General features: G+C 41.4%; 1 protein-coding gene across 10 annotated transcripts in view; it reads right to left on the bottom strand.

The window, feature by feature from the left end:
• The window catches only part of LOC148345718 (rho guanine nucleotide exchange factor 18-like), a 58,508-nt gene that overhangs the window by 23,089 nt on the left and 7,868 nt on the right, over positions 1-27,551 (bottom strand). For 3 of the 10 annotated variants that reach the window (XM_088325833.1, XM_088325832.1, XM_088325835.1), the window contains exons 2-18: positions 24,479-24,676; positions 24,287-24,392; positions 21,859-21,999; positions 20,269-20,519; positions 20,050-20,175; positions 17,686-17,803; positions 17,076-17,330; positions 16,932-17,008; positions 16,669-16,847; positions 16,520-16,593; positions 13,668-13,853; positions 13,421-13,567; positions 13,092-13,204; positions 7,885-7,950; positions 7,761-7,808; positions 3,881-4,162; positions 3,652-3,801 (exon numbers count right to left, since the gene is read on the bottom strand). In XM_088325833.1, the coding sequence (XP_088181959.1) occupies positions 3,652-3,801; positions 3,881-4,162; positions 7,761-7,808; positions 7,885-7,950; positions 13,092-13,204; positions 13,421-13,567; positions 13,668-13,853; positions 16,520-16,593; positions 16,669-16,847; positions 16,932-17,008; positions 17,076-17,330; positions 17,686-17,803; positions 20,050-20,175; positions 20,269-20,519; positions 21,859-21,999; positions 24,287-24,377 (2,304 nt within the window). In that variant the 5' untranslated portion in view covers positions 24,378-24,392; positions 24,479-24,676. Of the gene's footprint in view, positions 1-414; positions 456-3,170; positions 3,354-3,651; positions 3,802-3,880; positions 4,163-7,760; positions 7,809-7,884; positions 7,951-13,091; positions 13,205-13,420; positions 13,568-13,667; positions 13,854-16,519; positions 16,594-16,668; positions 16,848-16,931; positions 17,009-17,075; positions 17,331-17,685; positions 17,804-19,130; positions 19,251-20,049; positions 20,176-20,268; positions 20,520-21,858; positions 22,000-22,101; positions 22,141-24,286; positions 24,393-24,478; positions 24,677-27,551 lie in introns of those variants that run through there. The other 7 variants (XM_088325829.1, XM_088325830.1, XM_088325834.1 and 4 more) reach the window with 6 other exon arrangements.

Genomic DNA, 27,551 nt, shown 5'->3' with positions numbered 1-27,551 from the left:
AATCCTTTTTTAAATTACTTTTTAAAACCATGGGGGAACCCTGGTCAGTGCGATGCTAGTGGCAGTAATGGTAAAGGTTTTCTCAAATGAAGAAATAGCAAAATGTCACTTTACTCCAGTTCATTGCCACAGCTATCAGCACCAGTCAATAAATACAGCCAAGTGGTTGAAGCTTTCTATAAAACTCACAAAGTTTTTCACTGTTGCAAAAGAAGGAAAAGAAAGTATGGAAACAGAAATGATATAGAGGACATATAATGAAAGAGATAAGTAGGAAAATTACGGTAGGGACCAAAGTCTTTTGAAACGTGTTCATAAATATGCATACAATGCGGTAGCGGCCAGAATAGAAGAAACAATGATTTTTTTTCACACATTGATGTTTTTTCCCAAGGCTGTACAGTGAGACCTCGCTACTTCGCGGTTCGACGTTCGCGGATTCAGAGCTTCGCGGTCTGTAATGGTAAAAAAAATAAAAAATAAAAAAAAATTAAGGGGCGTCGCTTCTTTTTGCGGGAATCCACCTCGGCCGACGACCCTAGCACGGCGTGCCGTTCTCGTTTCCCGGTGTTGTGCACAAATCCGACTTCCATACAGAATACTGGGGCGGCAGTAGCTCAGGAGGTAGAGCGTTCGTCCTGGGATCAAGGGATCCTAGTTCGAATCCCGGCTCGTCCGTGTTACATGTCGAAGTGTCCTTGGGTAAGACACTGAACCCCTAATACCCCCAATAAGCAGGTTAGCGCCTTACATGGCTGCAAGGCCGCTATTGGGAAATGTGGAGCACACTGTAAAGCGCTTTGGGAAGTCATTGACTTGAAAAGCGCTATATAAATGCAGATCATTTCATTTCATTTCATTTCAATACTCCCCCTTGCGTGAACGCGCATTCTGCTGCGCTTCCGACAAAAGCGATCGTATTCTATATAATACGCTTATTGAAACCATAAAAGGAGCTGATTAAAATAATTGGGCGATCTTAGTCTATATAATGCGTTTATTTAAACAATAAAGCGCAATCGTATTCTACAAAATGCGTTTGTTAACGCGGATGTAAAAGTCACCAACGTCACGTCTCCCGCTCGGGCCGCGATCGCTCTACATGGCGCTACACGGCCCCCGATGGGGGGGAAAGGGGTAGGGGGGACCTGTGGGGGTTAGGGGGCGGTGAAGCAGAAGCCGCGTGGACCCAGCAGTGGCATTTGTGGGCTACCAGTACACTCAGTACGGCCAGAGTAAGTCGAGAGCCTTACCGGCTTAGCATGGTGCTCGTGGCGCACGTTAAAGCTCGTGTTTGTTGACGGGATCTCAAAGACTATTATGCATTACGGTGGTGAAGCGGAAGCCGCACCAAAACCGCGCGCCGGTGTTGTGCCCAAATCCGACTCCCGTACAAATTCTGCGCTTCCGACAGGCCGGCCTCCACGCGGAGAGCCCGACCCGCTCGGCTTGTCGCGGTGTCGTGCGTATCGCGCCCGAAATTACCCGTGCCGCGGGTTAGGGGCTCGCTCGCGAATAATAAGGATAAGCGGTGCAGATAATGAGATGAGATTTTTTTTTTCCTTTTTGAAGGGGCGTCGCTACTTCGCAGATTTTCCATTTTTCGGGTGGTTTTGCTCCCCATTAATCGGGTCTAAAAAAATAATAATTCAAAAAAATAAAAAAAATAAAAAATAAAAAAATGTATATATATATATATATATATATATATATATATATATATATTTTTTTTTTCTTTTTGAAGTGGCGTTGCTACTTTGCAGATTTTCAGTTTTTGCGGGTGGTTTTGGTCCCCATTAACCGCGATAACCGAGGTCTTACTGTATATGTAAAATCTCAGAAATAAAAAATTATTTGAGACAATAACACAATTTAACGTTACTTAACTGTGGTTTGTACTATAGACGCTGCCGACCTACGAATGAGTTAAGTTCCGGACCATCGCTCGAAAGTTGAATTTGTTTGTAGGTTGCTTCAGTGGTATATTTTGTATGTGAATGGTTTATAGTATAAGTACGTTTAAGGCTTGTATAAGTAACCTGTATTGTTTTGTACTAAGAAATAAACATTTGGTAAAATAATATACTCTATAAAGAAAAATTATTGCCAACATACCTGCCACACACTCCGCTGTATTTCTCACCCAACAATAATATTAAAATACAGAAGCAAAAGGAGCCAGGGAAAATCATGTACCCCTTGACAATGGATCCTTACAAAAGAGTATATTGTATGTGGAGCCTCTAAAGATTCGTTCCAAAAAATGAATCAGTTATTCCATTTCAGTGGCGTGTATGAACCTCGTAAAGACTGCGAATGAATGCAGTTGTTAAATGTTCAGCTTTTTACTGTTTCACCAATAGAATTAGTTGAAAGATTCACACAGTCTTGTTTTTGACTCTGACACTTATAAGTTTAATTCCACAAAAAATTTAAATAAGATTTATTGATCATTTGAAGAATATAGTAGTTTGCTCATTTGTCCTACAGGAAAACAAGCAGGCGCCGATGCATGCTTTTGTCTTCTCTTGTTTGGATTATTGTAATCCCTGCTCTCAAGTCTCCCACCCAAAAAAATATTGCAAGCTTGCAGCTATTGCAAAATTCAGCTTGTGTGATATCAAGGGCCAGGGGGATCATATTACACCAGTTCCAAAATTGCTGAATTAGCTTCCCATGCATTTCAGAATCAATTCTAAGGTGATTTTACCAATTTTTAAATGTCTTAAGGGTCCTGGGCTGTCTTTTCCGCCTATTGTATCAGCTCTCACCGTCCTTGAGGTCCTCTGGAAGCGGTTTTGTGACCTGTTCCCAGGGTGAGGACTGAAATCTATTGTGTGGCAGCATTCAGCCACTTTGGTCCTCGCCTATGGAATCTTCTGCCGGAGGATATCAGGTCTGAGGGGACGCTTGTGATACTAGTCCTAACCTTGTACTGTTATACATACTGTAAACTCTCACTTCTTCGCGCTTTATACTTTTCGACCACAGTGTATTGCAGGTTGAAAAATATTCCGAGATTTATTATCCCCGATTGTATACTGCTGTGAGCGGTGGACGGCAAGGTGCATATATTTCGGTCATGGCGGCTCTTTTTTGACATTCTGGAGATTCTGGTCCCCATTAACCGCGATAAACGAAGGATTACAGGATTGTTTCTGTTTCAAACTTTTATGTTTCAGTTCTCGAGCAGTTTCTTCTAATTGTCAGTGTTTCCTCATTCCCCACTGGTAGGATAAGTCTAGTAGCTGGCTAATAGGAGGATGGATTTAATATTCTTCCAATGGCCGTCTGCTCCCATCCTCATCAGTGTGGATGAGCCTCCATCTGGTTCCTTTCCACACATGGTTAGTCTGTGTGTTGCCATAATTATATTCATCAATGATTTATTTAGTTTCATGTTAACCATTATGTATGTGTGTGAGTGTGTGTGTCCATGTATTTGGAGTTGTTGGTTGTTGGGTAGGGGAATGTTATTGTACATTGAATGTTTTTTAAAGCACTTTGAGTTGTAATTCATTGAATGAAAAGTGCCATACAAATACATTATAATTTGATTTTGTTCGCATGTGTGACAGTCAAGGTTAAAAAGTTAGAAGTTTGACAAGTACATGCTGCACACCTGCAACTAAAATACTTAATTGTTCGCACCTCAAAGGTTTTCCTCTTCATCTTCTTCTGGTGTTGCATCCGTTCCTTCTCTTTTTCTACGGCTCGAGTGGACTCTCTGAGCCTCTCCAAGTCCTGCTGGTACATCTCCCTTTGTCTCTCCAACTCCACCCTCTCTTCATCCAACCGCTCCTGTAAGCATTTTTTTCCAACAATCAAGGCCCAGGTCACATGAAGCAACACGAGTCTCAGGTGGGTCCGACCACTTCACCTCCAGCCGTCTGCATTCTTCTTCTCTTTGCAGCAACCTGGCCTCAGTGGCCTCCACTTGCTGGCGATGCTTCTCTCGCTCCTTCTCCCAGCATAGCTGTTCCTGGCGATGCTGTGACTGCAGTTTGTGGAAGTTGGCAAGTTCTTCCCTTTGCAGGGCCAGCGTGCGCTGCTTCTCCTGCTCCAGCAATACGTTGCCGTGGTGGCGGCCCGGCAGGGAGGCACGCTCTGTTAGCGAGAGGCGTTGCAGCTCAATGTGACTGTCCTGCTGAGATACGATGGCCTGATCAAGCAGAAACAGGAAAAGTACGAGATCATTACTTTAAGACAGGAGTGGGCAAACTACGGCCTGCGGGCGCACTCAACAAAGGGTTATGAAAAGAAATGTACTAGAAATTAAAATAATTTTGTTTTGGTGCCAATGTTCTCTCCAGTGTCATTTTAAGGCGACATCCCCCTTAAAAAAAAAAATTTATTAGAGGAGATGTTACATAATTTGGAACTTTTTCGCTAGTCATCTCCAAGCTTGCGTCATCATTGCAGCATTGGAGAGCTCATTCATGATGCGCATGCAAGTACTTGCATTTCTTAGACGTACTCAAATAAACTCTTCATTTTTTTCAACTCTCTTGGTTGACGCTCGAACTTTACTCAAAGCAGGCCTTTTCTTACTTTTACCATTTTGATACTACACTAACAAATCTAAATAAAACCCCGCAGGACTGAGTATGACGTGCGGCTCCAGCTTTTCCTTAAGCATTGTTAAGGTATTGAATATAGACTAAGTATTAGCAGATACAAAAAAATAAATAAATAACATATTTCTTTTCATCCTGACCCGCCTGCTATGCCAATTTTTCAACACAGCCCGAGACTCAAAAGGGTTGCCCACCCTTGCCTTAAGACATTAAAAACATAAAAACTTTGTTATTATTTTTACCTGCACTGACTAAAGCTCACTTTCACAAGATGCCCATTACAGCATTAGAGGAGTATTTGTTTATCAATAGAATAGAATAGAATAGAATATACCTTTATTGTCATTGTTACAAATGGGCTAACATATTGTGACAACGAAATTGGGCTGATGTTGAATTTCTAAAAATGGATCAATAGCTGCGTCTCAAGCATTGGTTTTATTTGATGTTTTTTGTGTTGGATCACTACATGGACACAAAATTACTAGTAGAAATTTGAGACGGTGTGCAAACAAGAAGACATTACGGCCGTGTACGTGCCCCCCAGCGCTAATACGAAGGAGGCAATGGACATTCTCTACCGAACCGTGAGTGAACTGCAGCATGCTTATACTGAGTGCATTTTTATTGCGGCGGGGGACTTTAACCAGGCCAATATGAAAACAGTTCTCCCGCATTTCCATCAGCATGTAAACTTTGCTACAAGAGGTAGGAACACATTAGACCTGGCCTACACAAACATCAAAGGTGCATATAAAGCAGCCCCCCGCCCCCACCTAGGCTCATCAGATCACCTTTCTGTTATGCTAATTCCTGCATACAAGCCCCTGCTAACAAGAGAAAGACCAACAGTGAAGCAGGTGAGGGTGTGGTCTGAGGGGGCTATGGAGGCACTACAGGACTGCTTTGAGTGCACTGATTGGGACATGTTTAAATCGGCTGCCACTTACAACAACAAAATAAATATAGATGAGTACGCCATTTCTGTGTCAGCCTACATCAGTAAATGCGCAGAAGACGTCAGCAATAACAAAACTATATGCACCCGTGCCAATCAGAAGCCCTGGATGACTGCTGAAATACGCAATCAACTAAAAGTACGTAACCTTGCCTTTAGATCTGGTGACAAGGAGGCGCTGTTATCAGCGAGGGCTAACCTGAACCGTGCCATCAGACTAGCAAAGCGAACGTACAGTCAAAAGATTCAGGAACGTTTCCTCAGCACAACCAACACCAGGGATATGTGGAAAGGCATCCAGGCCATCACCAGTTACAAGCCAAACACCACCCCAGTGCAGAACACTAGCATGGACTTTCTGAATGACCTCAACAATTTCTTTGGTAGGTTCGAGGCACAAAACAGCACCCCTGCAGTGAAAGCGGCTCCAAATCAGGACGAAAGAGCACTCCACCTGGACTCATCTGACGTGAGGAAGACCCTGAGAAGGGTCAACACAAGGAAGGCTCCAGGCCCGGACAACATTCCGGGGCGGGTACTTAGGGAGTGCGCCGATCAGCTGGCTTGTGTACTAACAGACATTTTCAACACCTCGCTAGACCAAGCCAAAGTACCATCATGCTTCAAATTTGCCAACATCATCCCAGTGCCAAAGAAAACCCAGATCTTATCACTCAACGATTACCGGCCCGTTGCACTGACTCCTATCATAATGAAGTGCTTCGAGAGACTGGTTAAAGAGCACATCACCTCCAGTCTCCCCTCTTCATTCGACCCCTTTCAGTTTGCCTACAGGACAAACCGCTCCACCAGGGATGCCATCTCCTCTGCGCTTCACCTGAGCCTGACACACCTAGAGGAGAAGAACACCCATGTGCGGATGCTGTTCCTGGACTTCAGTTCAGCATTCAACACCATCATCCCACAACATCTGGTAGACAAAATGGGGCTTCTGGGTTTCAACACCCCCCTGCGGAACTGGCTGCTGGACTTCCTCTGTGACAGACCCCAATCTGTGCGGATAGGTCAGAACAGTTCAGATGTCATCTACCTCAGCACGGGCTCCCCCCAAGGCTGCGTCCTAAGCCCCTTGCTGTTCACCTTGATGACACACGACTGCGTCCCTAGGTCCGCCACAAACCACATCGTGAAGTATGCTGACGACACAACGGTGGTGGGCCTCATCAGGGATGACAACGACCTGGCCTACAGAGAGGAAGTGGAGCAGTTGGTGGGCTGGTGCAAGGACAACAGCCTGGTCCTGAATGTTGACAAGACTAAAGAGATCATTGTCGACTTTAGGAAAAACCAGCCCAACCATGCCCCACTTTGCATCAACAACAAGGCTGTGGAGGTTGTCAGCAGTATCAAGTTCCTAGGGGTGCACATCACAAACAAACTCACCTGGTCCGTGAACACTGCATCTCTGGTTAAGAGGGCACAGCAGCGCCTGTACTTCCTGCGGAGGATGAGGAGAGCCCACCTGCCCCCACCATCCCTCATCACTTTCTACAGGGGCACCATAGAGAGTATCCTGACCAGCTGTATCTCTGTGTGGTGTGGAGGCTGCAGCGCTACTGACTGGGGTAGTGTGAGGAGGGTAACGAGGACAGCGGAGAAAATAATCGGGACTACACTTCCCTCCATTCAGGACATTGGCCAGAAGCGCTGCTTATCCCATGCTAAGAACATTACCGGGGACCCCTCTCACCCCCATCATGGACTATTCACTCTGCTAGCCTCTGGGAAGAGGTACTGCAGTGTGCGGTGCAGGACCACCAGGCTCCGCAATAGTCTAGTCCCCCTGGCCATTAGACTGTTAAATGGTCAATCTAACATATAGTTAACTTAAATCTAAACGGCTGCTAATTTGACTTTTGCACTAGTGGCAGTTTTTTTATAGCTTGCCACTCCTTGCACATTTGATCTCTGCACTATTGTTACTTACAGTGTTATTACTTACAGTGTTATTGTTTACAATATAATGGTACTGTGTACCTGACTTGTTAACCTGACTGCCCATCTTGCACATCTGGTTAGCGTCTCTTCTTGCACTATCGGCACTATGGTAAATAACACAATACAGCTTTATTTATATCTGTACACTGAAGGACACTGAGGGAAACTGTGGGAGTCAGATCCATCGACATTTCGTTCTGTATACACGTGTACTAGAATGACAATAAAGTAGATCTGAATCTGAATCTGAATCTGAATCACACTACCTGCAGACTGTAGAGATTTTGAGAGAGCATTAATACTTTGTTGAAGAACTAGAATGGAAAAAGAGAAGGCTGTTATAAATGGGAAAAGGACACTTATATAAGGTTCAGCTGAAGAGGCACCAACCTCCGCCTCAGGGAATGATTTGGGCCGGATCCAGTTCCATCTCGTCTGTGTGCAGCAGCTCTCAACCTAAGCAACATTACGCGCATTAATTTGAGTACAGTCGAACCCCAGGTTATGGCAACCTCGCCTCAAGACGTTTTTTCCCCACAATACGACATCAACTAGTTATTTAGCAGTACAGTTTTAACCTTGCCATTGGTGCGTACGACTAGCTACATCCCCAAGATGCCTGTCTGTTACAAGGGGACATGACCTAAGATGCTGGTCTGCTATTGCGTTGAGCCACGGTATCATGAAAACGTCAAGATTCTTTTGGTTGAACTACCTCCCAAAATGCCATTTTCTTTTAGTTTAGAATTGATGCTTTGACTTAGCAATACAATTTTGTTTTTTGTACTGCATTTATTGGTAATAGGTTCTAAGGCTTGCATTAATGCTACGACCATAAGCAAAAAGAAGAACCATGGAAAAGAATCTTGCATTTAAAAGAAATACGAAGTCAAATGCATTGTCACCGTTGCTCGGGAATATTACCGTAAGTATAAGGAGGCAATAAAATCCTTGCGAGCAGATCTTTTAAATAAGTTTCATTTTAAACCCACCATCACTGTCTCCTCCCTCTCTACCAGGGTTGGGTAGGGTTACTTTAACTTGATTACTTTCAATTACTGTTGGATTACTCCAATACCAAATGTGCTAATAAAAGACAAAAGAAACAAAATATGAATAAAATTACAAAATTTTGTGCAGGCTTGGGGAGTAACGGAATACATGGAACGGCAAAAATTATGTTGGCAAGCTGTTTGGATTTATTTTAATTTTGTTTCTGTCGCATTTTATGTTAGTTTTGCCAGAGATCAAAGCCAGGAGAGAAAGCTTACCACGTGTTGTGAGTCATAATTTTATTCATATTTAGTTTCTTTTGTCTTTTATTAGCATATTTGGTATTGGAGTAATCCAAAAGTAATTGAAAGTAATCATGTTAAAGTATATCCTACCCAACCCAGCCCTCTACATCCACCCACCAATTCCACTGTACCAATTTAAGTCACATCACAACAGAAATAAAAAAAAAATCATTTTTTACTTTACATATCAATATTTAAAATTGAATCATCTATCCCTCGAGAGTGGTGACCCTCGGCAAGGCAAACACATAAACAAAAACAAAAGAAAAGAAAAGAAGAAAAAAAAGTGGCAAAAACCAAAGACTTGACAATGGCCAACCCAAATCCCCAAACAAGTTAAGCACCTCTGCAACCAAGTTGGTCATGGTTTCGTCCCCCCAGATGAAATTGGACACAAGAAAGCGGCCAAGTCCCTCGGGTCAGGGTGACACAACACACTCATCTATTCAACAGCAGGGCCCGACAGCTTTCACTGGTTTACCCCTGCCGTATCATACAGGTGCCCTGCCTATCCCTTGGAACACGTCTAAACATCCCACTATCCTTTCACAACACCTCTCCACTCATTCCTATCACCAACAAGAGCTCTAGCCTCTACTACATTTAGACCTTTCGTGCAGTGCACTCATAATACCATCCATCCACGTCAATCGCGGCTTTCTTCTTGGTCGCCTACCATTTACTTCTGCTCTGTAGATTCTCTTCAACATTCGCTCCTCATCCATCCTCTCCATGTTGCTACACAGTCAAACATAGACACCGACATGCCACATTTTGTTTCTTAAAATACCAGCAGATGATGTTTACATGGTCAAGTGTTTACTGCTCCTCATTCCAGGGAAATTGCAAACGGCCAATCACAGGTGAGCTATTTTTAGATCAAGCCTACAGGCTAGACTTGTAGGAAAAAAATCTTAACTACAGGGTAAAAAAGTGTGTTTGTTTGTGGCTTTTGATTTAAGCACAGCACAAAATAATGACGTCAATCACTAATTAACAGAAGGAAACCACAATCAGCACGCTTCCTCAGTTAAGCTACTAAACTTGTCTCTCACAGTCTTGTCAGTCCCCTGTTGTCAGTTCGTCTGCGAACCTCACTGTATACTAGGCAACCTTTTTCGACCCTGACTCCCACCTGTCCCGTTTTTGCTCCCGTCTGTCTCTGGCTACGACCTTTTCTCAATCTATATTATCACTCCTAACTCTTCAAACACTTCACCTCAAAAACATTTAATTTCCTTCTCAAATCTGCATTTAGGCTCCAAGTCTCTGCATCATACAACACAGTCGGCACAATCACACTCTCATACAGTCCTCTTTTAACATCCAAACTCGTGTTATTCATCACTCTCCTCAGTGCACCCAAAACCTTGCTTCCTTGATTCAGCCTGTGAAATACCTCGCACTCAATTCCACCAACTGTAGGCACATCACAACCAAAGGACCTAAAGCTTCCAACTTCTTCCAGCACCTGTCCATTCAACCTTATTTCCAACACCATGCCCACTCCATCCAGTGAACACTTCATCACCTTACTCTTCCTAACATTCACACATAACTTACGCCTATCACACACTCTTCCAAACTCCATTACCAACCTTCTCAATTTTTCCTCAGAATCAGCCAAAAGCGCTGTGTCATCTGCAAACAACAACTGACTTACCTGCCACACTGTTCCACTGTTAGCCATCATCTCAACACCTCTGCCAAATACTATTGGTTTCACCTCTCACACCAAACCATCCGTGTACACAGTAAACAGCCATGGCAACATCACACACCCCTGTCTCACAACAGTCAACAAAGGGTACCACTCACTACTCTTACACATCGACTCTTTCATACGCCTTTTCCAAGTCCATGAAAGCCAGACAAAAATCCTTACCTTTTGCAAAATATTTCTGAAACACCTGTCTTACTGCAAACACCTGATCCACACATTATCTTCCTTTCCTGAAATCACTCTGCTCCTCCATCACAACCCAATCAAGACTCTTCCATACAGCTTCCAGACAACAAACTGATACCTCTCAAATTGCTACATTCACCCTTATCACCTTTACCCTTATACAATGCCCCCAGACATTCAATACACAATCAACAAAAAACACTGACTTTAAAAAGCATATGTACATTCAACAAAGGTACCAAGCAGTCAATCATAGCCGTGCCACCTTTCTCCAAGCATTCAGCAGTCCAACCATCCAACCCATAATTACTAATTCCATCAATTATCTGCACCGCTTATCCTCAGTAGGGTCGCAGGTGTGCTGGAGCCCATCCCAGCTATCTTCAGGCAGTGGACACCCTGAACTGGTAGCCAGCCAGTCGCAAGGCACACAAGGACAGACAATACCTACCTTTCCTTTCTAAAGTACTTGAAAAAGTAGTGGCACAGCAGCTGAATGATTTTATATCCGAGAATAACCTTTTTGAATCTATGCAATCAGGATTCAGGGCTAACCACTCTACTGAGACAGCTCTGATCAAGGTAACAAATGATCTCCTACTGGCAATGGATTCTGGCGCTTCATCACTTTTGCTGCTGCTGGATCTTAGTGCTGCTTTTGACACAGTGCACCACAATTTCCTACTAGAACGGTTGGAAAAATGGATTGGTCTCTCAGGAACCGTCCTCTCGTGGTTCAGATCCTACCTCTCAGATAGGACGCACTGTGTTAAATATGGCGAAATGACATGTGAGCCCTTTAATGTTACCTGTGGTGTTTGCAGGGTTCAGTGCTTGGCCCCCTTCTTTTCAGCATTTACATGCTTCCATTAGGTGATATTATTCGCAAGTACAATATCAGCTTCCACTGCTACGCATATATCTTCCGTTGGAGGAATCTCCCACACTGAACTGTGGAAATTTGGAGGCCTGCCTCATTGAGATAAAAGAGTGGATGTCACTCAATTTCTTGCGTCTTAATTCTGAAAAGACCGAAATGTTAGTCATTGGTCCATCTAAATGCCGTGACTTATTCTCAAAAACTGCTGTGAACATTGACAAATGTCACATCACACAGAGTGACTCAGTTAAAAATTTAGGTGTCATATTTGACCCTGATCTCTCCTTTGAAACGCATGTAAAGAAAATTACTAGAACCGCTTTCTTCCATCTTCGTAACATTGCTAAAATCCGTTCAATACTGTCTCAGTCGGATGCGGAAATTATAATTCATACGTTTGTTACCTCCCGTCTAGATTACTGTAATGCACTACTCTCTGGTCTCCCGAAGTCTAGAATCAAGTCTCCTCAGCTGGTACAAAATGCTGCAGCGAGGCTTTTAACTAGGACAAAAAAGTACGATCACATAACACCGATTTTGGCTAACCTGCATTGGCTCCCAGTTAGCCTTAGATGTGATTTCAAGGTTCTCTTAGTATTATACAAAATCATACATGGACTTGCTCCCTCTTATCTTTCAGATCTGATTTCCCCCTATGTCCCGGTCCGAAGCCTACGATCTGAGAGTGCCGGTCTTCTGGTGATCCCAAGAGCAAAGAAGTGTTCTGCTGGTTCGAGAGCGTTCTCCATCCAGGCACCGGTGCTGTGGAATGCTCTTCCCCCTAAGATCCGATCTGCAACCTCAGTGGAAATGTTTAAATCTAAGCTTAAAACTCACTTCTACTCCATAGCATATGAATAACCTACTCTTCTCGTCGGCTGAAAAATAGTCTGTGTAATATAGTGTAATAATCTGTGAAGCCCTTTGAGACTCTTCGTGATTTAGGGCTATACAAATAAAAATGACTTGACAATTCGCTTGCTCATTCACACCTAGGGTCAATTTGGACCGGCCAATAAACCTGATAATGCATGTTTTTGGAATGAGGGAGGAAACCGGAGTGGCCGGAGGAAACCCACGCAAGCACGGGGTGAACATGCAAACTCCACACAGGAAGGCTGGTAGCTGGATTCGAACCCATGACCTCTGAACTGTGCTGCACACGCACTAACTACTGCGCCGCCGTACTGTCCTAATTACTACTTATGATATTAAATTTTATTTCTCATACGATATATCTTTTTGGTAGTTTGATGCATTTTTCTGGGATACCTCGGGTTCTGAGCTGATAAGAATAGGTTTCTATCCCGTGCTATATAGCAATTTGACTTTCAGATCCCCACTCAGAATGCATTATTGTCGTATGCCAGGGATTTCCTGTGCTTTGACCTGGTTTGAATAACTGATCCTCTTGAAAGCCTTTATTTGATTGCATAAACGCAACACAATGCTGTGTGCCGTTAAATGTTAGGAGAGGAAGAAATTATTTTTGTTGCACTTTAAGACCTACGGTCTGCTCCACAGTTCGGCTGCCACAGAGATCTTTAAGTTGGGGGTCAGAGCTGGCCCGCTGGCTCCGGTCTTGGTTTCTGGACTTGCCGGAAAGGTTCTTCTTCATATTGCCTGGCAGAAAAGCGGCCAGCCACAGACATTAACAAAAAAAAAAAAAAAACACAAGACAAAATAGACATTAACAACCACATAATAAGCACATAGATAGCCCCACTCCTATATGATACTTTATTAATAATTTAAAAGTTTTTTGATTGCACAAGGTGCACTTTAGTACAACACATTAGAAATGCAGCTTCCTCAGGACTTGAAGTGCTTTAGACTCACTTTTAGTGAGGAAGTTGGGGCTGCTGTCATAGCCCCCAAAGGTCTCTGCCCTCCTGGGTAGGATTCCAGAGCTGTTCCCTTCAATTTTCTGTGATGACAGAAAGGCATACCTCGCACCAGATTGGAGCAAATTTTGGAGATCTTCCACTGGTTTGACACAGGGAGAACGTTTTGCTTCACATCTTGCCACAACATGAATTTCACGTTGGGGAATGCGTTTAAGAGTTTACTTAGAGCAGTGCTTTACCATCAGTGATGGTTCCTTTAAGCAACGACTCCCCCAGCTTGAGATCTGAGCCGTCGCCTCTTAAAAGAAGCTTGGAACAGGTAGCTGTGTCCTCCACACCTGGCACAGATTCTGCCATCTTGGCAAAAAGTTGCAGTTTCTCGGAAAGTGCTTGGACAATCACCGCATCCTGCTGGCTCAAACATTCTAGGATAAAAATAGAAATCAATTAACTCGGATTCCTGTACACCTTTTTTTGTTGGGGGGGATTTTGCAAGGTTTATTGTTCTATATTCTTTATCAATTATCGGTCAAATCATAATACACTACAAAGCCAAGAGGCTGAAACACTTGCTCTCAGCCAAGAGGCAGAGTCAAGCTCCCAGCCACAGAGCCACGCAGCAATCAGTGCGAATGCAATTCTAGAGTCATAGCTGGCATCATGAATGGAAAATGATATCCGTAATTAACGTATGATGCAGACTTGTAAAGTCCAGGACCCGTTGAAAGTAATCCAAGGAAACGAAATGTATATTTCCAAAGTTAAGGGTGGGAAAAATATATACCCACTATTGTCCGCTGCGACAAGAGACAGATCTACCGGTAACTCAGCTTTACCCCAAATCCCATTAGCCCGCGTGTGCTCCGCCCTTTCTTTTTGATTCGTCCGTAGAACACATAACAGAATAAATCTCAAAAATAAATACATTACAAAAATATACAGTTGCAAATACATATTATACATGGTTACACATATTTACGAAGAAAGACGGTATACCGAGAGAGTTTTCAAAGCTTTAATAATAATAATAATAATATAACTTTCATCCCAAACCGTGCCTTTGAAAGGTACCAACACTGGTAGTAGGATCACGCTCGCAATGTATCAAACGTGCCTGTTAAAAAAAAAAAAACATCCCGTAATTGTGAAATTCACGGAAGATCGTCCTCAACTTCCTCCTCATAACTATCGCCATCAAGGGCGTCTTCCTCATTATCGGAACGTACCTTAACTTTACAGACAATGTATGCTTAAACTTAGAAGTTGCAGTCTTTCTTGGCGCCCATAATTCTACTGGTCTTAATCTTACCTTTTATATTCTAGCGCCGCAGGTGGCCGTTAGAAAAATTCCATAAATTGGCCGCTTCACTGGATAAGCCGCAGGGCTGAACATTTGGGAAAAAAGTAACTTTGGAAATATACATTTTGTTTCCTTGGATTACTTTCAACAGGACCCGGACTTTACAAGTCTGCATCATACGTTAATTACGGGTATCATTTTCCATTCATGATGCCGACTGTGGTTCTAGGATTGTGTACTATTGACTTTTGAATTGTGTCGGTAGGAGGTTAGGAGGCTAGGACCTTGACTCAGCCTCTTGGCTGGGAGCAAGTGTCTCGGCCTATTGGCTTTGTAGTGTATCATGATTTGACCGATAACGGATAATGGATAATTGCTAAAGAATATAGAACAATAAACCTCTACAAAATCACAATCGTGGAACTAACAGCCTGGTCTGGGTTAAACTTGTGATCGTGTCACAAGTTTTAATGGGTGCGGCTTATAATCAGGTGCGCTCTATAGTCCGGATTTTACAGTACATATAGATTATATATATATATACATATAGATTATATATATATATATATATATATATATATATATTTATATATATGCAGTGAAGAATAGGTATTTGAATACACTGCTATTTTGCTATTTTTCCCACTTGGAAATCACGGAGGGATCTGAAATTTTTATCGTAGGTGCATGTCCACTGTGAGAGGGATAAATTAAAAAGAAACATCCAGAAATTACAATGCATTATTTTCACAGGAGGGATGGTGTTCTTTGGATTATACTCTTCATTCTTCTTCCTCCAAACACGCTAAGTGGAATTATGACCAAAAAGTTCTATTTTAGTCTCATCCGACCACAAACCTTTCTCCTATGACTCCTCTGTATCATCCAAATGGTCATTTGCAAACTTAAGACGGGCCTTGACATGTGCTGTTTAAGCAGGGGAACCTTTCAAGCCATGCATGATTTCAAATCATGACGTCTTAGTTTATTACCTACAGCAACCTTGGAAACAGTGGTCCCAGCTCTTGTGGACACTGACCAACTCCTGTCGTGTAGTTCCGGGCTGATTCCTCACCTTTCTTAGAATCATTGAGACCCCACGATGTGATATCTTGCATGGGGCTCCACTCCGATTGAGATTGACCATCATGTTTAGCTTCAACAGAGGACCTTGTTTGCCCAAGTTGCATGGCAATTTCCCCGTGGCCCTTTTCCAGCCTTGTGGAGGTGTACAATTTTGTCTCTGCTGTCTTTGGGCAGCTCTTTGGGTTTCACCATGTTACAAGTTAGTTTTACTGATTGTATGGGGTGGATAGGGTTCTTTATGCAGCTATAAACCTAAAACAGGTGCATCTAATTCAGGATGATACATGGAGTGCAGAAGGACTTCTAATGGGCAAACTAACAGGTATTTTAGGGTCAGAAGATGATACACAGGTGTTCAAATACTTATTTGCAGCTGTATCACACAAATACATTGTTAAAAAATGTGAGTGCTGGATTTTTCTTTTTTTCTCTCACAGTGGACATGCACCTACGATGCAAATGTCAGACCCGTCCATGATTTCTAAGTGGGGGAAATAGCAAAATAGCAGGGTGTTCAAATACTGTTTTCTTCACTGTATATACATGATTCCTTTAAAAAGAGTTGTAATTTCTCTTACTCCCACAAGGTGGTAGCAAAACATTTTTTTCTTTTTAAGAAGGCTCTTGGGTGGACGCCTTTTTACTCTTTGGATGTTTTTTGGCTCAACTCCAAAGCATTTTTTTCAGTTACTTGGATGTCTGTACCTTGAAAATCCTTCAACCTTGATGCCCGATATTCCTCCTCCTCACTGAAGAGCCTCTCTTCATTACGAGGGCAGCTAAGAACAGGACCAAAGTCCGTAATTATCACCATTGGACTACACTTTCACAGCTACATTGGACTAAATGGCTACCTCTCGACAGCTTGCCGTATTTGTGTCATCCAAGTGTTTCTTTCTTCCTTGGAGGCCGTGTGGATCTCGTACATCTCTGGCTCATTGGAGGATGCGCAGATCAGAAACATAGCTCTCTCTGCGTGGGCCACCTCCCGAACAATCAACTTCTGAAGAGAGATGACGGATGGCTTGTTGTCCTAGATGGAATAAAAATCACAAGAAAATGAATCAGGTTATGCTCAAATTAAATTATGTATAAATAAAAGTATTAATTGACTCACCACGGCCGCAAAAACATATCGCTGATCTTTCTCTTGTAGCAGCAGCAACACATCAGAAAGGAGAACTGCAAGAATATCTTTGAGGGGTAAAATAACAGAATGAGTTGAAGAAAAAAAAGTTTCTTCATGGTGTTCCCATCTAACCTTTGAGTCTGCCAGATGCAGCTTTCCAATTGATTGTACCCTCGAGCAGAAGACGTCGTCGACCTTGCGCCAAATCTCCCCTATGAAACACTCGGCCGTCTTTGATTTTGCCAAGCACCTTCGGCTCCATCTTGCTGTGTATTTCTCGAAGGCGACACGTTTTCTCATGAAGGTTGACCAATGAGTCGACTTGAACGATTGTGTCTTTAATCAAGCCTAGTGCACGGGTAAGCTCCATGTGCTCTTCAGTGCCCTCTGGAAAAAAATAAAACAAATAAAACAAACTTTATGTTGAGAATTAGTCATCAACCCAGCCCCAAAAATGATGGGATTCTCACTGCCCAGTCTAAGGGACATTGCCAGATGCACTATTTTCAGATGTACTAACAATTTAGGACAGTCTAGAAGAAATACCTCATAAATATTGCTTATACATCCTAGTATCCTTTACTTTTTAATCTTATTTTCGTTTTTTTTTTAAGTCTTTTATTACATGTTTATCATGTAGTGCAACATCTAATCTTGCTGAGAACAATCTACTGTACATCCTGACCAATGGGAAAAAAAAGACAATTCTATTCTTGTATGAAGAAAATTAATATGACCAGACCTTCAGTGCTGTGCAGGATGCGCTCCACAAGTGCTGGGTATTTGGTGATGCGCTGAGTTACAAGCAGAATACACTCAGGAACTCCTAACCTTCGCACAATGGACAGGTTGCCGATTTTCTGAGACAACAAAAGACAATAACCAAACACAAGGTTAATATTTGGGGATGGGGATTTTTTTAAGGTCCAGAAATGACCTTAAGTGCATTTTCAGTTTTGATGAAATAAAAATGAAATAAAACTGAAACAACACAAGTTTTAGCAATATTAGATTTTCTCAAAGGTTTGTGGGTTTTTTTCCACGCTTTTTTCTTTAGCAGCTTGCTGAACTTTTGCTGCTACTTACATCCTAACATTACGGAGCTGACTCACTAAAGTTTAGTAGCTTCTTTCATAAACACATATTTGTGTTTGTTATTCAATACATTTATGCCTGAAGTAAAATGTCTGGTTTTAAGCGATGTACGGCGAAAGTTTTTGACTATTATTATTTTGCTTTGGAAAATATGAGACAGTGACTCATTTGTTGCATTAGACAGCACCAACTACCGCTAGGGCTGTGTATTGATGAGGTTTTAGCGATTCTGATTCCTTAACGATCCCTGCTTATCGATCCAATTCCTTATCGATTCTCACTGCGGAAAAATAAGCACTATGTGACTACAGATATAGTACAAAGGGTTTTATTAATATAAAAATGATTTAAAGATGGGCTGGTATAGGCAGTAGGACAGGAACATTAAGTTCTGAATAAACAATATTAATCACAATTCAGTAAGAGTTCAACTTAAAGTAATGCAATACCTGAGATCAATTATAAGTCATGTATCCAGTAAGAATATCAGAACATCATGAATGAGAACAAACAATTCTGCGAAAGGAAATTAGAAAATTAACCATTCTTTTTTCTTTAAATTAGCTGGTCAGCTTTGTCAGCAAGGGGGCTAGATCTTTCTGGCGTAATGTGTCTTCAGCTGTGGAAAACACCCTCTGACTTGGGGTAGAGGACGCCTGGACACAAAGATAGGTCGCAGCCAGACCCGACAGCAGCGGCATAGTGTCTCTCTTTTCCCACCACCACTGTGCGGCGTCATTCTTGGTGGGGATGCAGGCCAGGCTTCTGTAGAGCTGGACTTTTTGTTCCACCTTCTCGGCCATGGGCACAGTGGGGACGGTTCCTTGCAGGGACAGAAGCTCAGAGTCCTATTCTTCAAACAGTTCCTCCAAGGCAGTCTTTTTAGAAAACAAACCTCATGTCACGACTAAACTTGGCTAACGTAGCTAGCTAACGTTTGGCTAACGTAGCTAACAGTTAGCAGGCTAGCTACGTTATTTATCTGCTGTGGCTACACTGTCCTTGTGTCGTCGGAGCGCTCAAACACGGTGCATTCTTTCAGTTTGATGTCATGTTGGCCAGCCAGATGTTTAAGCATGTTGGTGGTCTTACCCCCTTTCGCCGAGTTGGCGTTTTTGCATGTATGGCATACTCCTGCATCGTCTATTTGAGTGAAATACAGCCACACCTTAGAACGTTGACTGCCGGCGACATCTCTGTAGCTGATGATTGGTCGAGCAGCGACAACAAATAGCACGTAGATCGACGTCACCTGATCCTGCATTGGGGTGTGTTTGTTTGCTATGTTCGCACCGCAGCCCTGGCGGGATTGATAGTGCAAGCAAAATTGAATTTTACTACTGATTCCAAGGAATCGTTTGACAGCGGAACAGATTCCAAATTAGAACCGGTTACCGATGCAAGCCCTCATCGTCATCATCATCAGTCATCATTAATCTCTCCCTACATCAGTTTTATTGTCACTATTCACTTTTCTGTCTATTAAAAGCTAAAATACATAAAAAATTATGTACTTACCTTCTGTGTTGTTTCATGACAATTGAATACGTGAAACAGTAAGAATCAGCTTCTAGAACTGGAGTCTCCAATGATGTGCCTCCGGGCACCAGGGTGGCGGCCCCTTAGGATAGCTGAGGTGTCTGACGAACTGTTTTGGAAATTTTTCTCTATTGCTGGGTCATTATGATTTTCTAGTCAACGATTTTTTTTTTAGTAGTTGACAGAGTATATTTAACCCTACTTCCAATAATTAATCTGCTTATAACATAGTTGCAACATAATAACAACAAGATAAGTTGTGATATTAGAAATGCATATAAAACTAAAAAAAGACCCATGATCCATTAATATGCCTGTCAGATATTTATTATCTTATATTGATTATATAAATATTATTATATTTATTAGTGAGTCAGAGCATTTACTATTTTTTGGTTTTGGCTCCTAATTTTCATTTTAGTGCATTCCTGATTATTTGATATAAAACCCGGAAATTATTTAGTTGTCTCACCCGTATGATGCTGTGGAATCTTTTGTTCGTCTGCATCTGTTCTTTATAGTAACTGACAGCCTCCGTGTGGTGACTGCAAAAATCGCCGTAGCTGTCCTTCATCTTCTCACCTGCGTCACCTGAAAACTGGAAGGTTTTATGGAGCAAATTAGAAACAAAAAAAAACCAACAAAAAACAAAAAATAGAAACGTGTTTGTCTTTTCATGTCCTTTCTTTACTTGTGCAATCAATATGTCAGCTATGCTTTCCACTGTGTAGTTTCCCTTTGCAGGTGAAACAATGCTCTCTCGCCGGCGTTCTTTAAGGCAGGACAAAAAATGTGTGTGCATCTCCAGGATGTTTTCCAAGCGCGGGAAAAGACATTCCAGTCGGCTCAAGTCCATCTGAAGGTTTTCCCTCAACTCTTTGGTGTAAACACGAAGCATTATCTTCAGTGTTCGCACGTGGTGCATTTCCGTCTGCATCAGCTCTGTCAAAGAAATTGACATATGACAATCATTTTTTTCTAAATATTAGCTGTGCCAATAACACATTCTGTGTTGTTTACTAGGGCTGCACGATTTTAAGAAAAAACCTAATTGCGATTTTTTTTCAGACCAGTTTTGCAATTTCGATGCAATTTTCGATTTTAAAAGAAAGGTGCATTATCTGTGCTATTTTTATTTTTTTTATTTTCATAAGTACTTAAACCCTTGAATGCATGACAATGAGTGGAGTCGGTTATTAGTGGGGAAAAGTATAAAAACACTCATGGCATCATATCATACACGTTTTATGAGAAATAAAGTACCTCCTCCAAGCCCTCGCCATCTCTCATATCTCAGACCCCTCCATCCTCTCCATTAAATTTTATATTGCGGCCTTCCCCCCTATAAAACCTATACAGCTGATATGGTTATCAGCATGTAACCTCCCAGGCAATGACTTAGCACAGGGGTCGGGAACCTTTTTGACTCAAAGAGCCATAAAAGCAAAATATATAAATTTTATTTTCGGAAAAAGCCACACCATATATTATAAGACAAATTTACTAAATTGCTAAACCCGCGCCCCAGAAAAAATGCTTAGTCTTCAGCACATTTATTTTTCATAATTTGATAAAAATAAAATAAATTAAAAAAATAAAATAAAAAGAGAATAATGCCATGTCTGAACAGGATTAATAGCTCATGTTTTGAAAGAGATGGAGAAAATTTGCATGCAATCAAATTTGTCTCTGAGCCACAGTTACTCACAGAAAGAGCCATATATGGCTCGTGAGCCATAGGTTCTCGACCCCTGACTTAGCAGAAGAGCAGGCCCAACTAGGCTTTGCCTTTTCACAGCCAACTACCCCGCTTGAACCACAAACACGGCTCGCCATTCTTTGCAGGAGCTGTAAATCCCCACCATCATCATATACCTGAATCATCTCTCTTACCTCTTCCCGCGTCTTGGTTTAAGATTTCATGTGAATCTTACAGAGAATAAATTTAAGTTTACAGCGCCCTCTTCTGGGGAGCTTTGTTAGGTTTGCAGTCTATAAATCCTTGTAAAGAAACGGGGTGGTATGCAATTACACAATCGCACTACGTCACATGGCAATGTCGATTCGATTCTGGTTAAACATGAAGCTCTATTGTCTGCAGTCAGGCCATTTCACATTGACAAACAAGACAATGATTGAGAAATATTTGTTTTCAACACTGCTTCTCACTCTTCGGTTTTGAGTTAATCCAGAAGCTTGACTGTTATTGTAATGACCTAATAGCAGTATGTTTTGTATTGTTTGAGTCAGTTTTAAACAGAGTGCATTCAAACAGACAGACCATAAATGACATCCTGTCTCTTCACAGCCTCTTTTGAGTGTCTCTTAACAAACTGTGGGTCGACTGCCCAACTCCAGGACTCTGCTTCCAGGTCCTGCGCATCACACTCAAGATCAGCTCGCACTGCAGCATAGTGATCATCTGGGAAAAATGAGAAAAAAAATGAGTCTTCTTGTTGTTACATTTTCATGCAAGCAATAATCTGCCAGTGTTGCGATTATGAATGAGAACATATTAATCCACCTAAGTTTTCCAACTTGAATGGTTGTGTTCAGGACAGAGGTCAGGGAACCTTTTGGACCCAAAGAGCCATAAAAGAAAAAACAAAAAAATGTTTTTAAAAGAGCCACACCATTAATATTTTAAGTCAATATTCAACCAAACCAAGAAACCCACTCTCTAGCTAATTCTTCAGTTCCTTTTAATACACTGTGGGATGTTTGATGATTAAATAAAATCTATAAAATTATAATAATAATGCCACAGCCTGTGTCCCATATCAACATATATATAAACCACTTAAAATGTGTCTCCCTCCCGCAGTTGTGAGGCCTCTTTATAAGGTTTCTTAATTCCCTCATGTTGAGGTTTAGAGTTTTTCCTTGCCCGCATGTTGGTTTTAGATGAGGGGATGGTGTAATTGTGGCCTGTGCAGTCCTGAGACATTTTGTGATTAATGGCCATACAAATAAATGTGACTTGACTAGACAGCCTCTTTAGAGTGTATAGGCTCATTATAATTATTTGTCCTAAATAATGATTTCAAAACAAGGTGCAAGCAAAGTTATTTTTGTAAAAATGTCAGAAAATACAGCAAACAAGGATACCAGTTTATCTAATTTTAGATTAGAAGGCTCTGTGCAAGAAAAAAAGTGTACACGCCCTCTTTATAGGTCCGCCCATTCCTACCACTCATCCAATCAAATTACCCCTGGTGCTTTGTTACGGCTTATAGGTAAGGAGTTGGTTTTCGGTCAAAGTTGGATCTGTAGCTTTTCGTCATAAAGTGTCTCAAAGATGAACATAGATTGTTGTAATGAGCTTCCAAAAAGATAACTTATTTAGTGTTTTACAGCCACATCAGAGTCTGTTAACTGTTGTTAATATTGTGTCCTAAATATGCTAGACCAAACCCTTTACGGTTCAATATTGTCTTGGCATCACATGTGCAGCAGTCGGCTCTACATTTAACAATATATGAATTAGTTGTACACGTTTCATTTTGTCCCTGAGGCCATATATAGTCAATGAAAAAGCCATATATGGCTTGCGAGCCATATGTACTTAACGAGAGAGCCATATATGGATCGCGGGCCATATGTACTTAATGAGAGAGCCATATATGGATCACGAGCCCTATGTATTGAACGAAAGAGCCATAAAAGGTTCGAGAGCCATATTTACTCAACGAAAGAGCCATATAAGGTTCGAGAGCCATATTTACTCAACGAAAGAGCCATATAAGGTTCAAGAGCCATATTTACTCAACGAAAGAGCCATATAAGGTTCGAGAGCCATATATACTCAATGAAAGAGCCATAGGTTCGCGAGCCATATTTACTCAATGAAAGAGCCACATATGGTCCGCGAGTCATATTTACTCAATGAAAGACCCATATATGGTCCGCAAGGCATATTTACTCAATGAAAGAGCCATAGGTTCCCGATTAGACCTTTCATTTTGTGATTACTTGTGCTTGATACGCATTCAAGGTATCGGCTTGTCTATGCAAACACAGAGTGTCCCTTGTCTGGATAATTTTGTGTTGCAAATTCTGGAAAATATAGTCAGTACGGAATGAAACATACAGACTCCAGCTTACTCGCTAAAAGAGCCTCATGTGTATTGGTCGATTTCTTCAGGACATTTCCATTTTATTTTCTGTAACTAAGGTGAAAATCTACCTATAACTAGTGGATGCCAACAGTTTTATCTATCAATATATATAGGCTGTTTTTGGCTACCCACGTATAACCACATCTTGTGACCACAGGGGACACAGGGGCTCACTTTAGGGGCAAGCAAGCGCAGTACTTTGTTGAACTTGGTGAGAGTCACATGAATTAAATGCTCCTTTATATAATGTCAAAAGATAAATGCGTAAAAAAAACGTCTATTTGTCTCGTGACCTCGCCCTTGTCATCGGAATATTCGCAAACGGCATGTTTATGAGGTTATTCGTTTATCTCTAGTCATAAAACCAATTCATTTGGATTGCTCCAGAAATCCAATATTCTGCTTCCAATAGGATTATTGCCTGAATGTAAGCATTTAAAAGATGAGTCGTTACTCCAAACAGTCAGCAAATAGGCAAATCTAATCCCTTTTTCATAAAATGTGCCATAAAACGTATTTATTTTTCAAAAAAAAAAAAAAAAAAGGTGAATGTTTTTCAGTCACACAATAAACGAAATAAAGTCAACAAACCTTCAACTATGATGGACTCAGTCATGGAGGGAACGAGGGAAACAGTGTCATCATTGTAGCGCTTTAATCGAAAAGTGTCAGTTTCATCCATCCCCCCGGGAGAGATCTGCGTACATAAAAAGAAGGTTTACAGTCTAAAAAAAGACCCCAATTAATATTCTGATGACAATAATAATAATCCAAGTACGGGACCCTGAGGTGTGGTGGCGCAGGCTGTGGCTGAGGTATGATGCGGGCAGTCCGGGAAATTTTTGTGTTACAGTGGCCTGGGTACTTGTTCCTCGAGGAAACACAGTAATACCAGGAGCTGCAGGAAAAGTTGTGTGGCCATTGAGGCTCTGTGATGAAGTTGTGCCCGACTGTTCCTGCTCTCGATGCCGGCTTTTATTGCTAGAGGCCAAATACACATAATACAAATGTTAGTAACGAAAGGTTTAGGAGATCATCAGGAAAGAAGTCAAAGACAACAAAGTTGTACCCACTGCTCATCAATGTTTGTTAAGACTTTGGGGATTTATTGCTGTGCATGCGTTAAATAATCTGTAGGGACTTCCTTAATTGTTTACTGTAGAACATTTAATATAAGGCTGCGTCAAATTGACCTGAGCCATCTCTCAGTTATGTATAATATCAGATGCAAACGACCCGGACATTGGACTATCAAGCCTCACCCTACCTTAATCTTACAGTTTTTTCTTCTCCCTCTTATTCAACCATGTGAGAAGTGGTGATAAATGAAAATAAATTGACTTATACTTGGGCAGCACGGCGGGGCAGTGGTTAGCGAGTGTGCGGCACAGTTCTGAGGTCATGGGTTCAAATCCAGCTACCAATCTTCCTGTGCAGAGTTTGCATGTTCTCCCCGTGCTTGCCTGGGTTTCCCTCCGGGCACTCCGGTTTCCTCCCACATTCCAAAAACATGCATGTCAGGTTAATTGGCTGGTCCAAATTGTCCCTAGGTGTGAATGCGCGAGCAAATTGTCTGTCCCTGTGTGCCCTGCAACTGGCTGGCAACCAGTTCAGGGTGTTCCCTGCCCACTGCCCGAAGATGGCTGGGATGGGCTCCAGCACCCCCGCGACCCTACTGAGGATAAGCGGTGCAGATAATGGATGGATGGATGGATGAATTATACTCCCGGGCCACGCGACGGAGCGAGTTCGGCGGACACGGCGTCACCCTAATAAGGATAAGCGGTGTAGATAATGAGATGAGATGAGGTTTTTTTTGTTCTTTTTGAAGGGTCGTCGCTACTTCGCAGATTTTCAATTTTTGCGGGTGGTTTCGGTCCCCATTAACCGGGTCTAAAAAAAAATAATAATTAAAAAAAAAATTTAATTTTTTTTTTTGGAAGGTGCGCCGCTACTTCGCGGATTTTCAGTTATCGCGGGTGGTTTTAGTCCCCATTAACCGCGTTAAACGAGGTCTTACTGTACCTGGGATCTACTGTAGGGAAAAAAAATAATAACATTGTTCGTGAGCTGAAAAATAACGAAACAACGTAAATTTGGTACTTAGCTACACATTCTGAGTGTAGGTCAAACAAATCCACTCATTACTATAAAACCTTCGACTTCAGCTAGGTCATACCTCTGGATTCTTTGCAAATCAACTGAAATACTGAAAGCCTTTTATGATTTTAATTTTGCCGATGATGGATTAGAGCCAACGGTATAAATTTTCATGATATGGTAAAACGGTATATTTAAGTCTTCACATGTTGGACATTTTTCTTTATTGTAATTGTAGTACAGAAAAAAAGAAAAATAGATATTACAATATTATAATTTTCTGAGACAGTCCTGCATTTGTCCCAGGTTTTATGGACTGTATTGAAGCTAGAGAGTAAAAAAAAGGATGAGGGGGGGAAAAAACTGAGAAAATGGACAATATATATCGATATATCCTGATTTAAACCATGTGATAATTTCTGAAATAACTGTTGAAATTCTTGATAGAAGATGCGTCCAAAGTTATTTCGGGAATGGGTGTCCTATAAGCAAGCCCGTGGCTTCCACCAGTCTTCCATTGTTTCTTTTCAGGTGATTTAATATAGTGATGTTATCATGCGACAAGCCTTAAAAGCGAATGTGAATGTGAAATTTAAAAAAAAAAACGTATGAAGCGTTTCTGGCCAATCTTAATGAAAAGTCAACACAAGACGGCTTCTGAATAAGTCTCAGCAGCAGTCATTACCTGAACTTTTAAAAATTGCTCTTGTAATACTCAACCAGCATGCGTTGAATTTATAGATTATTCATTTAGTTTAGCTGAAAAAAACAAAACTAATATTAACATCAGTGTCTTTGGATCACAGACACCGGAGAAGTTTTAGTCCTTCTGAGTAGATTCAACAGCAACATGGAACACCCAGATTGAGAAAGTTAATATTGTTATTCCAGGAAGGTAGAGAAAATACTCGAGTCTCCAGTTAACTATAGCAACATTATCTTGAACAGAATCCCCACAACAGATAAACAATTTAAAAAGAAAAACAAAGATAAAGAGACCGTGGGAATTTAGAGGTAAGCTGTGCCACACAAAAAAACATTGAGACATAAATTTCAGCGTCACCCATGACAAGCCCAAAACGTAAACTAATTCACTTCAGGAAGATGAAGAGGACAGTACACAAATTACTACGACGGGAATTCCAGTTGCTCCAAGATTAGCAAAGCATAAGTGAGGACAGGCTGTTTTTTTCTTTTTGCTGATATCACAGCTCTTATCAGCACACAGACCACTAGTTTTTGCATACTTAGATGACCCACGCAGGAAGCTCAACTGGCTAAATAAAAAAATTGAAACAATAAATCTGTCACTTTTAAATATAAAAAGACCCATGTAGATGTGTTGGCTCATTTACTACGAAAAATTGCTTAAAGCCAACCAAAAAGTTAAATTGTATATTTGATTAACATGAAGGAAAAATTTGCTACAAAAGTAAAGTTTTTCAAGAAATGGCAACAAGAGGAAAAAAAGTTGACCATTGTCATCTTTACCTACTTAGGTGGGCTCAACAGCTCTCGACATAAGGAATCCCTTTTTATGAGCGAAACTTCACTGTGATGACATTTGAAAGATTTTTCTTTCTTTCATTTTCCTTTAATAAGGTAAATGAAACGTTCCAGGTCTGAAGGAAAAGCCGCAACAAAAACGGCATGCAAGTCCTAACTTATTAGCGTTTTTTTTCCAATTTAAAAGTAACGCACATAAATGTTTAGCATGTGCCAAAGTCCAAGTGAGACAGTAGACCGTGGGATATGG

The sequence above is a fragment of the Urocampus carinirostris genome, unplaced genomic scaffold (assembly GCF_059441175.1).
Source record: "Urocampus carinirostris isolate Australia breed hairy pipefish unplaced genomic scaffold, RoL_Ucar_1.0 HiC_scaffold_31, whole genome shotgun sequence".
Lineage (NCBI taxonomy): Eukaryota > Metazoa > Chordata > Actinopteri > Syngnathiformes > Syngnathidae > Urocampus > Urocampus carinirostris.
The sequence above is the reverse complement of the archived record's forward strand: the minus strand, read 5'-3'. Positions and strand labels throughout refer to the sequence as shown.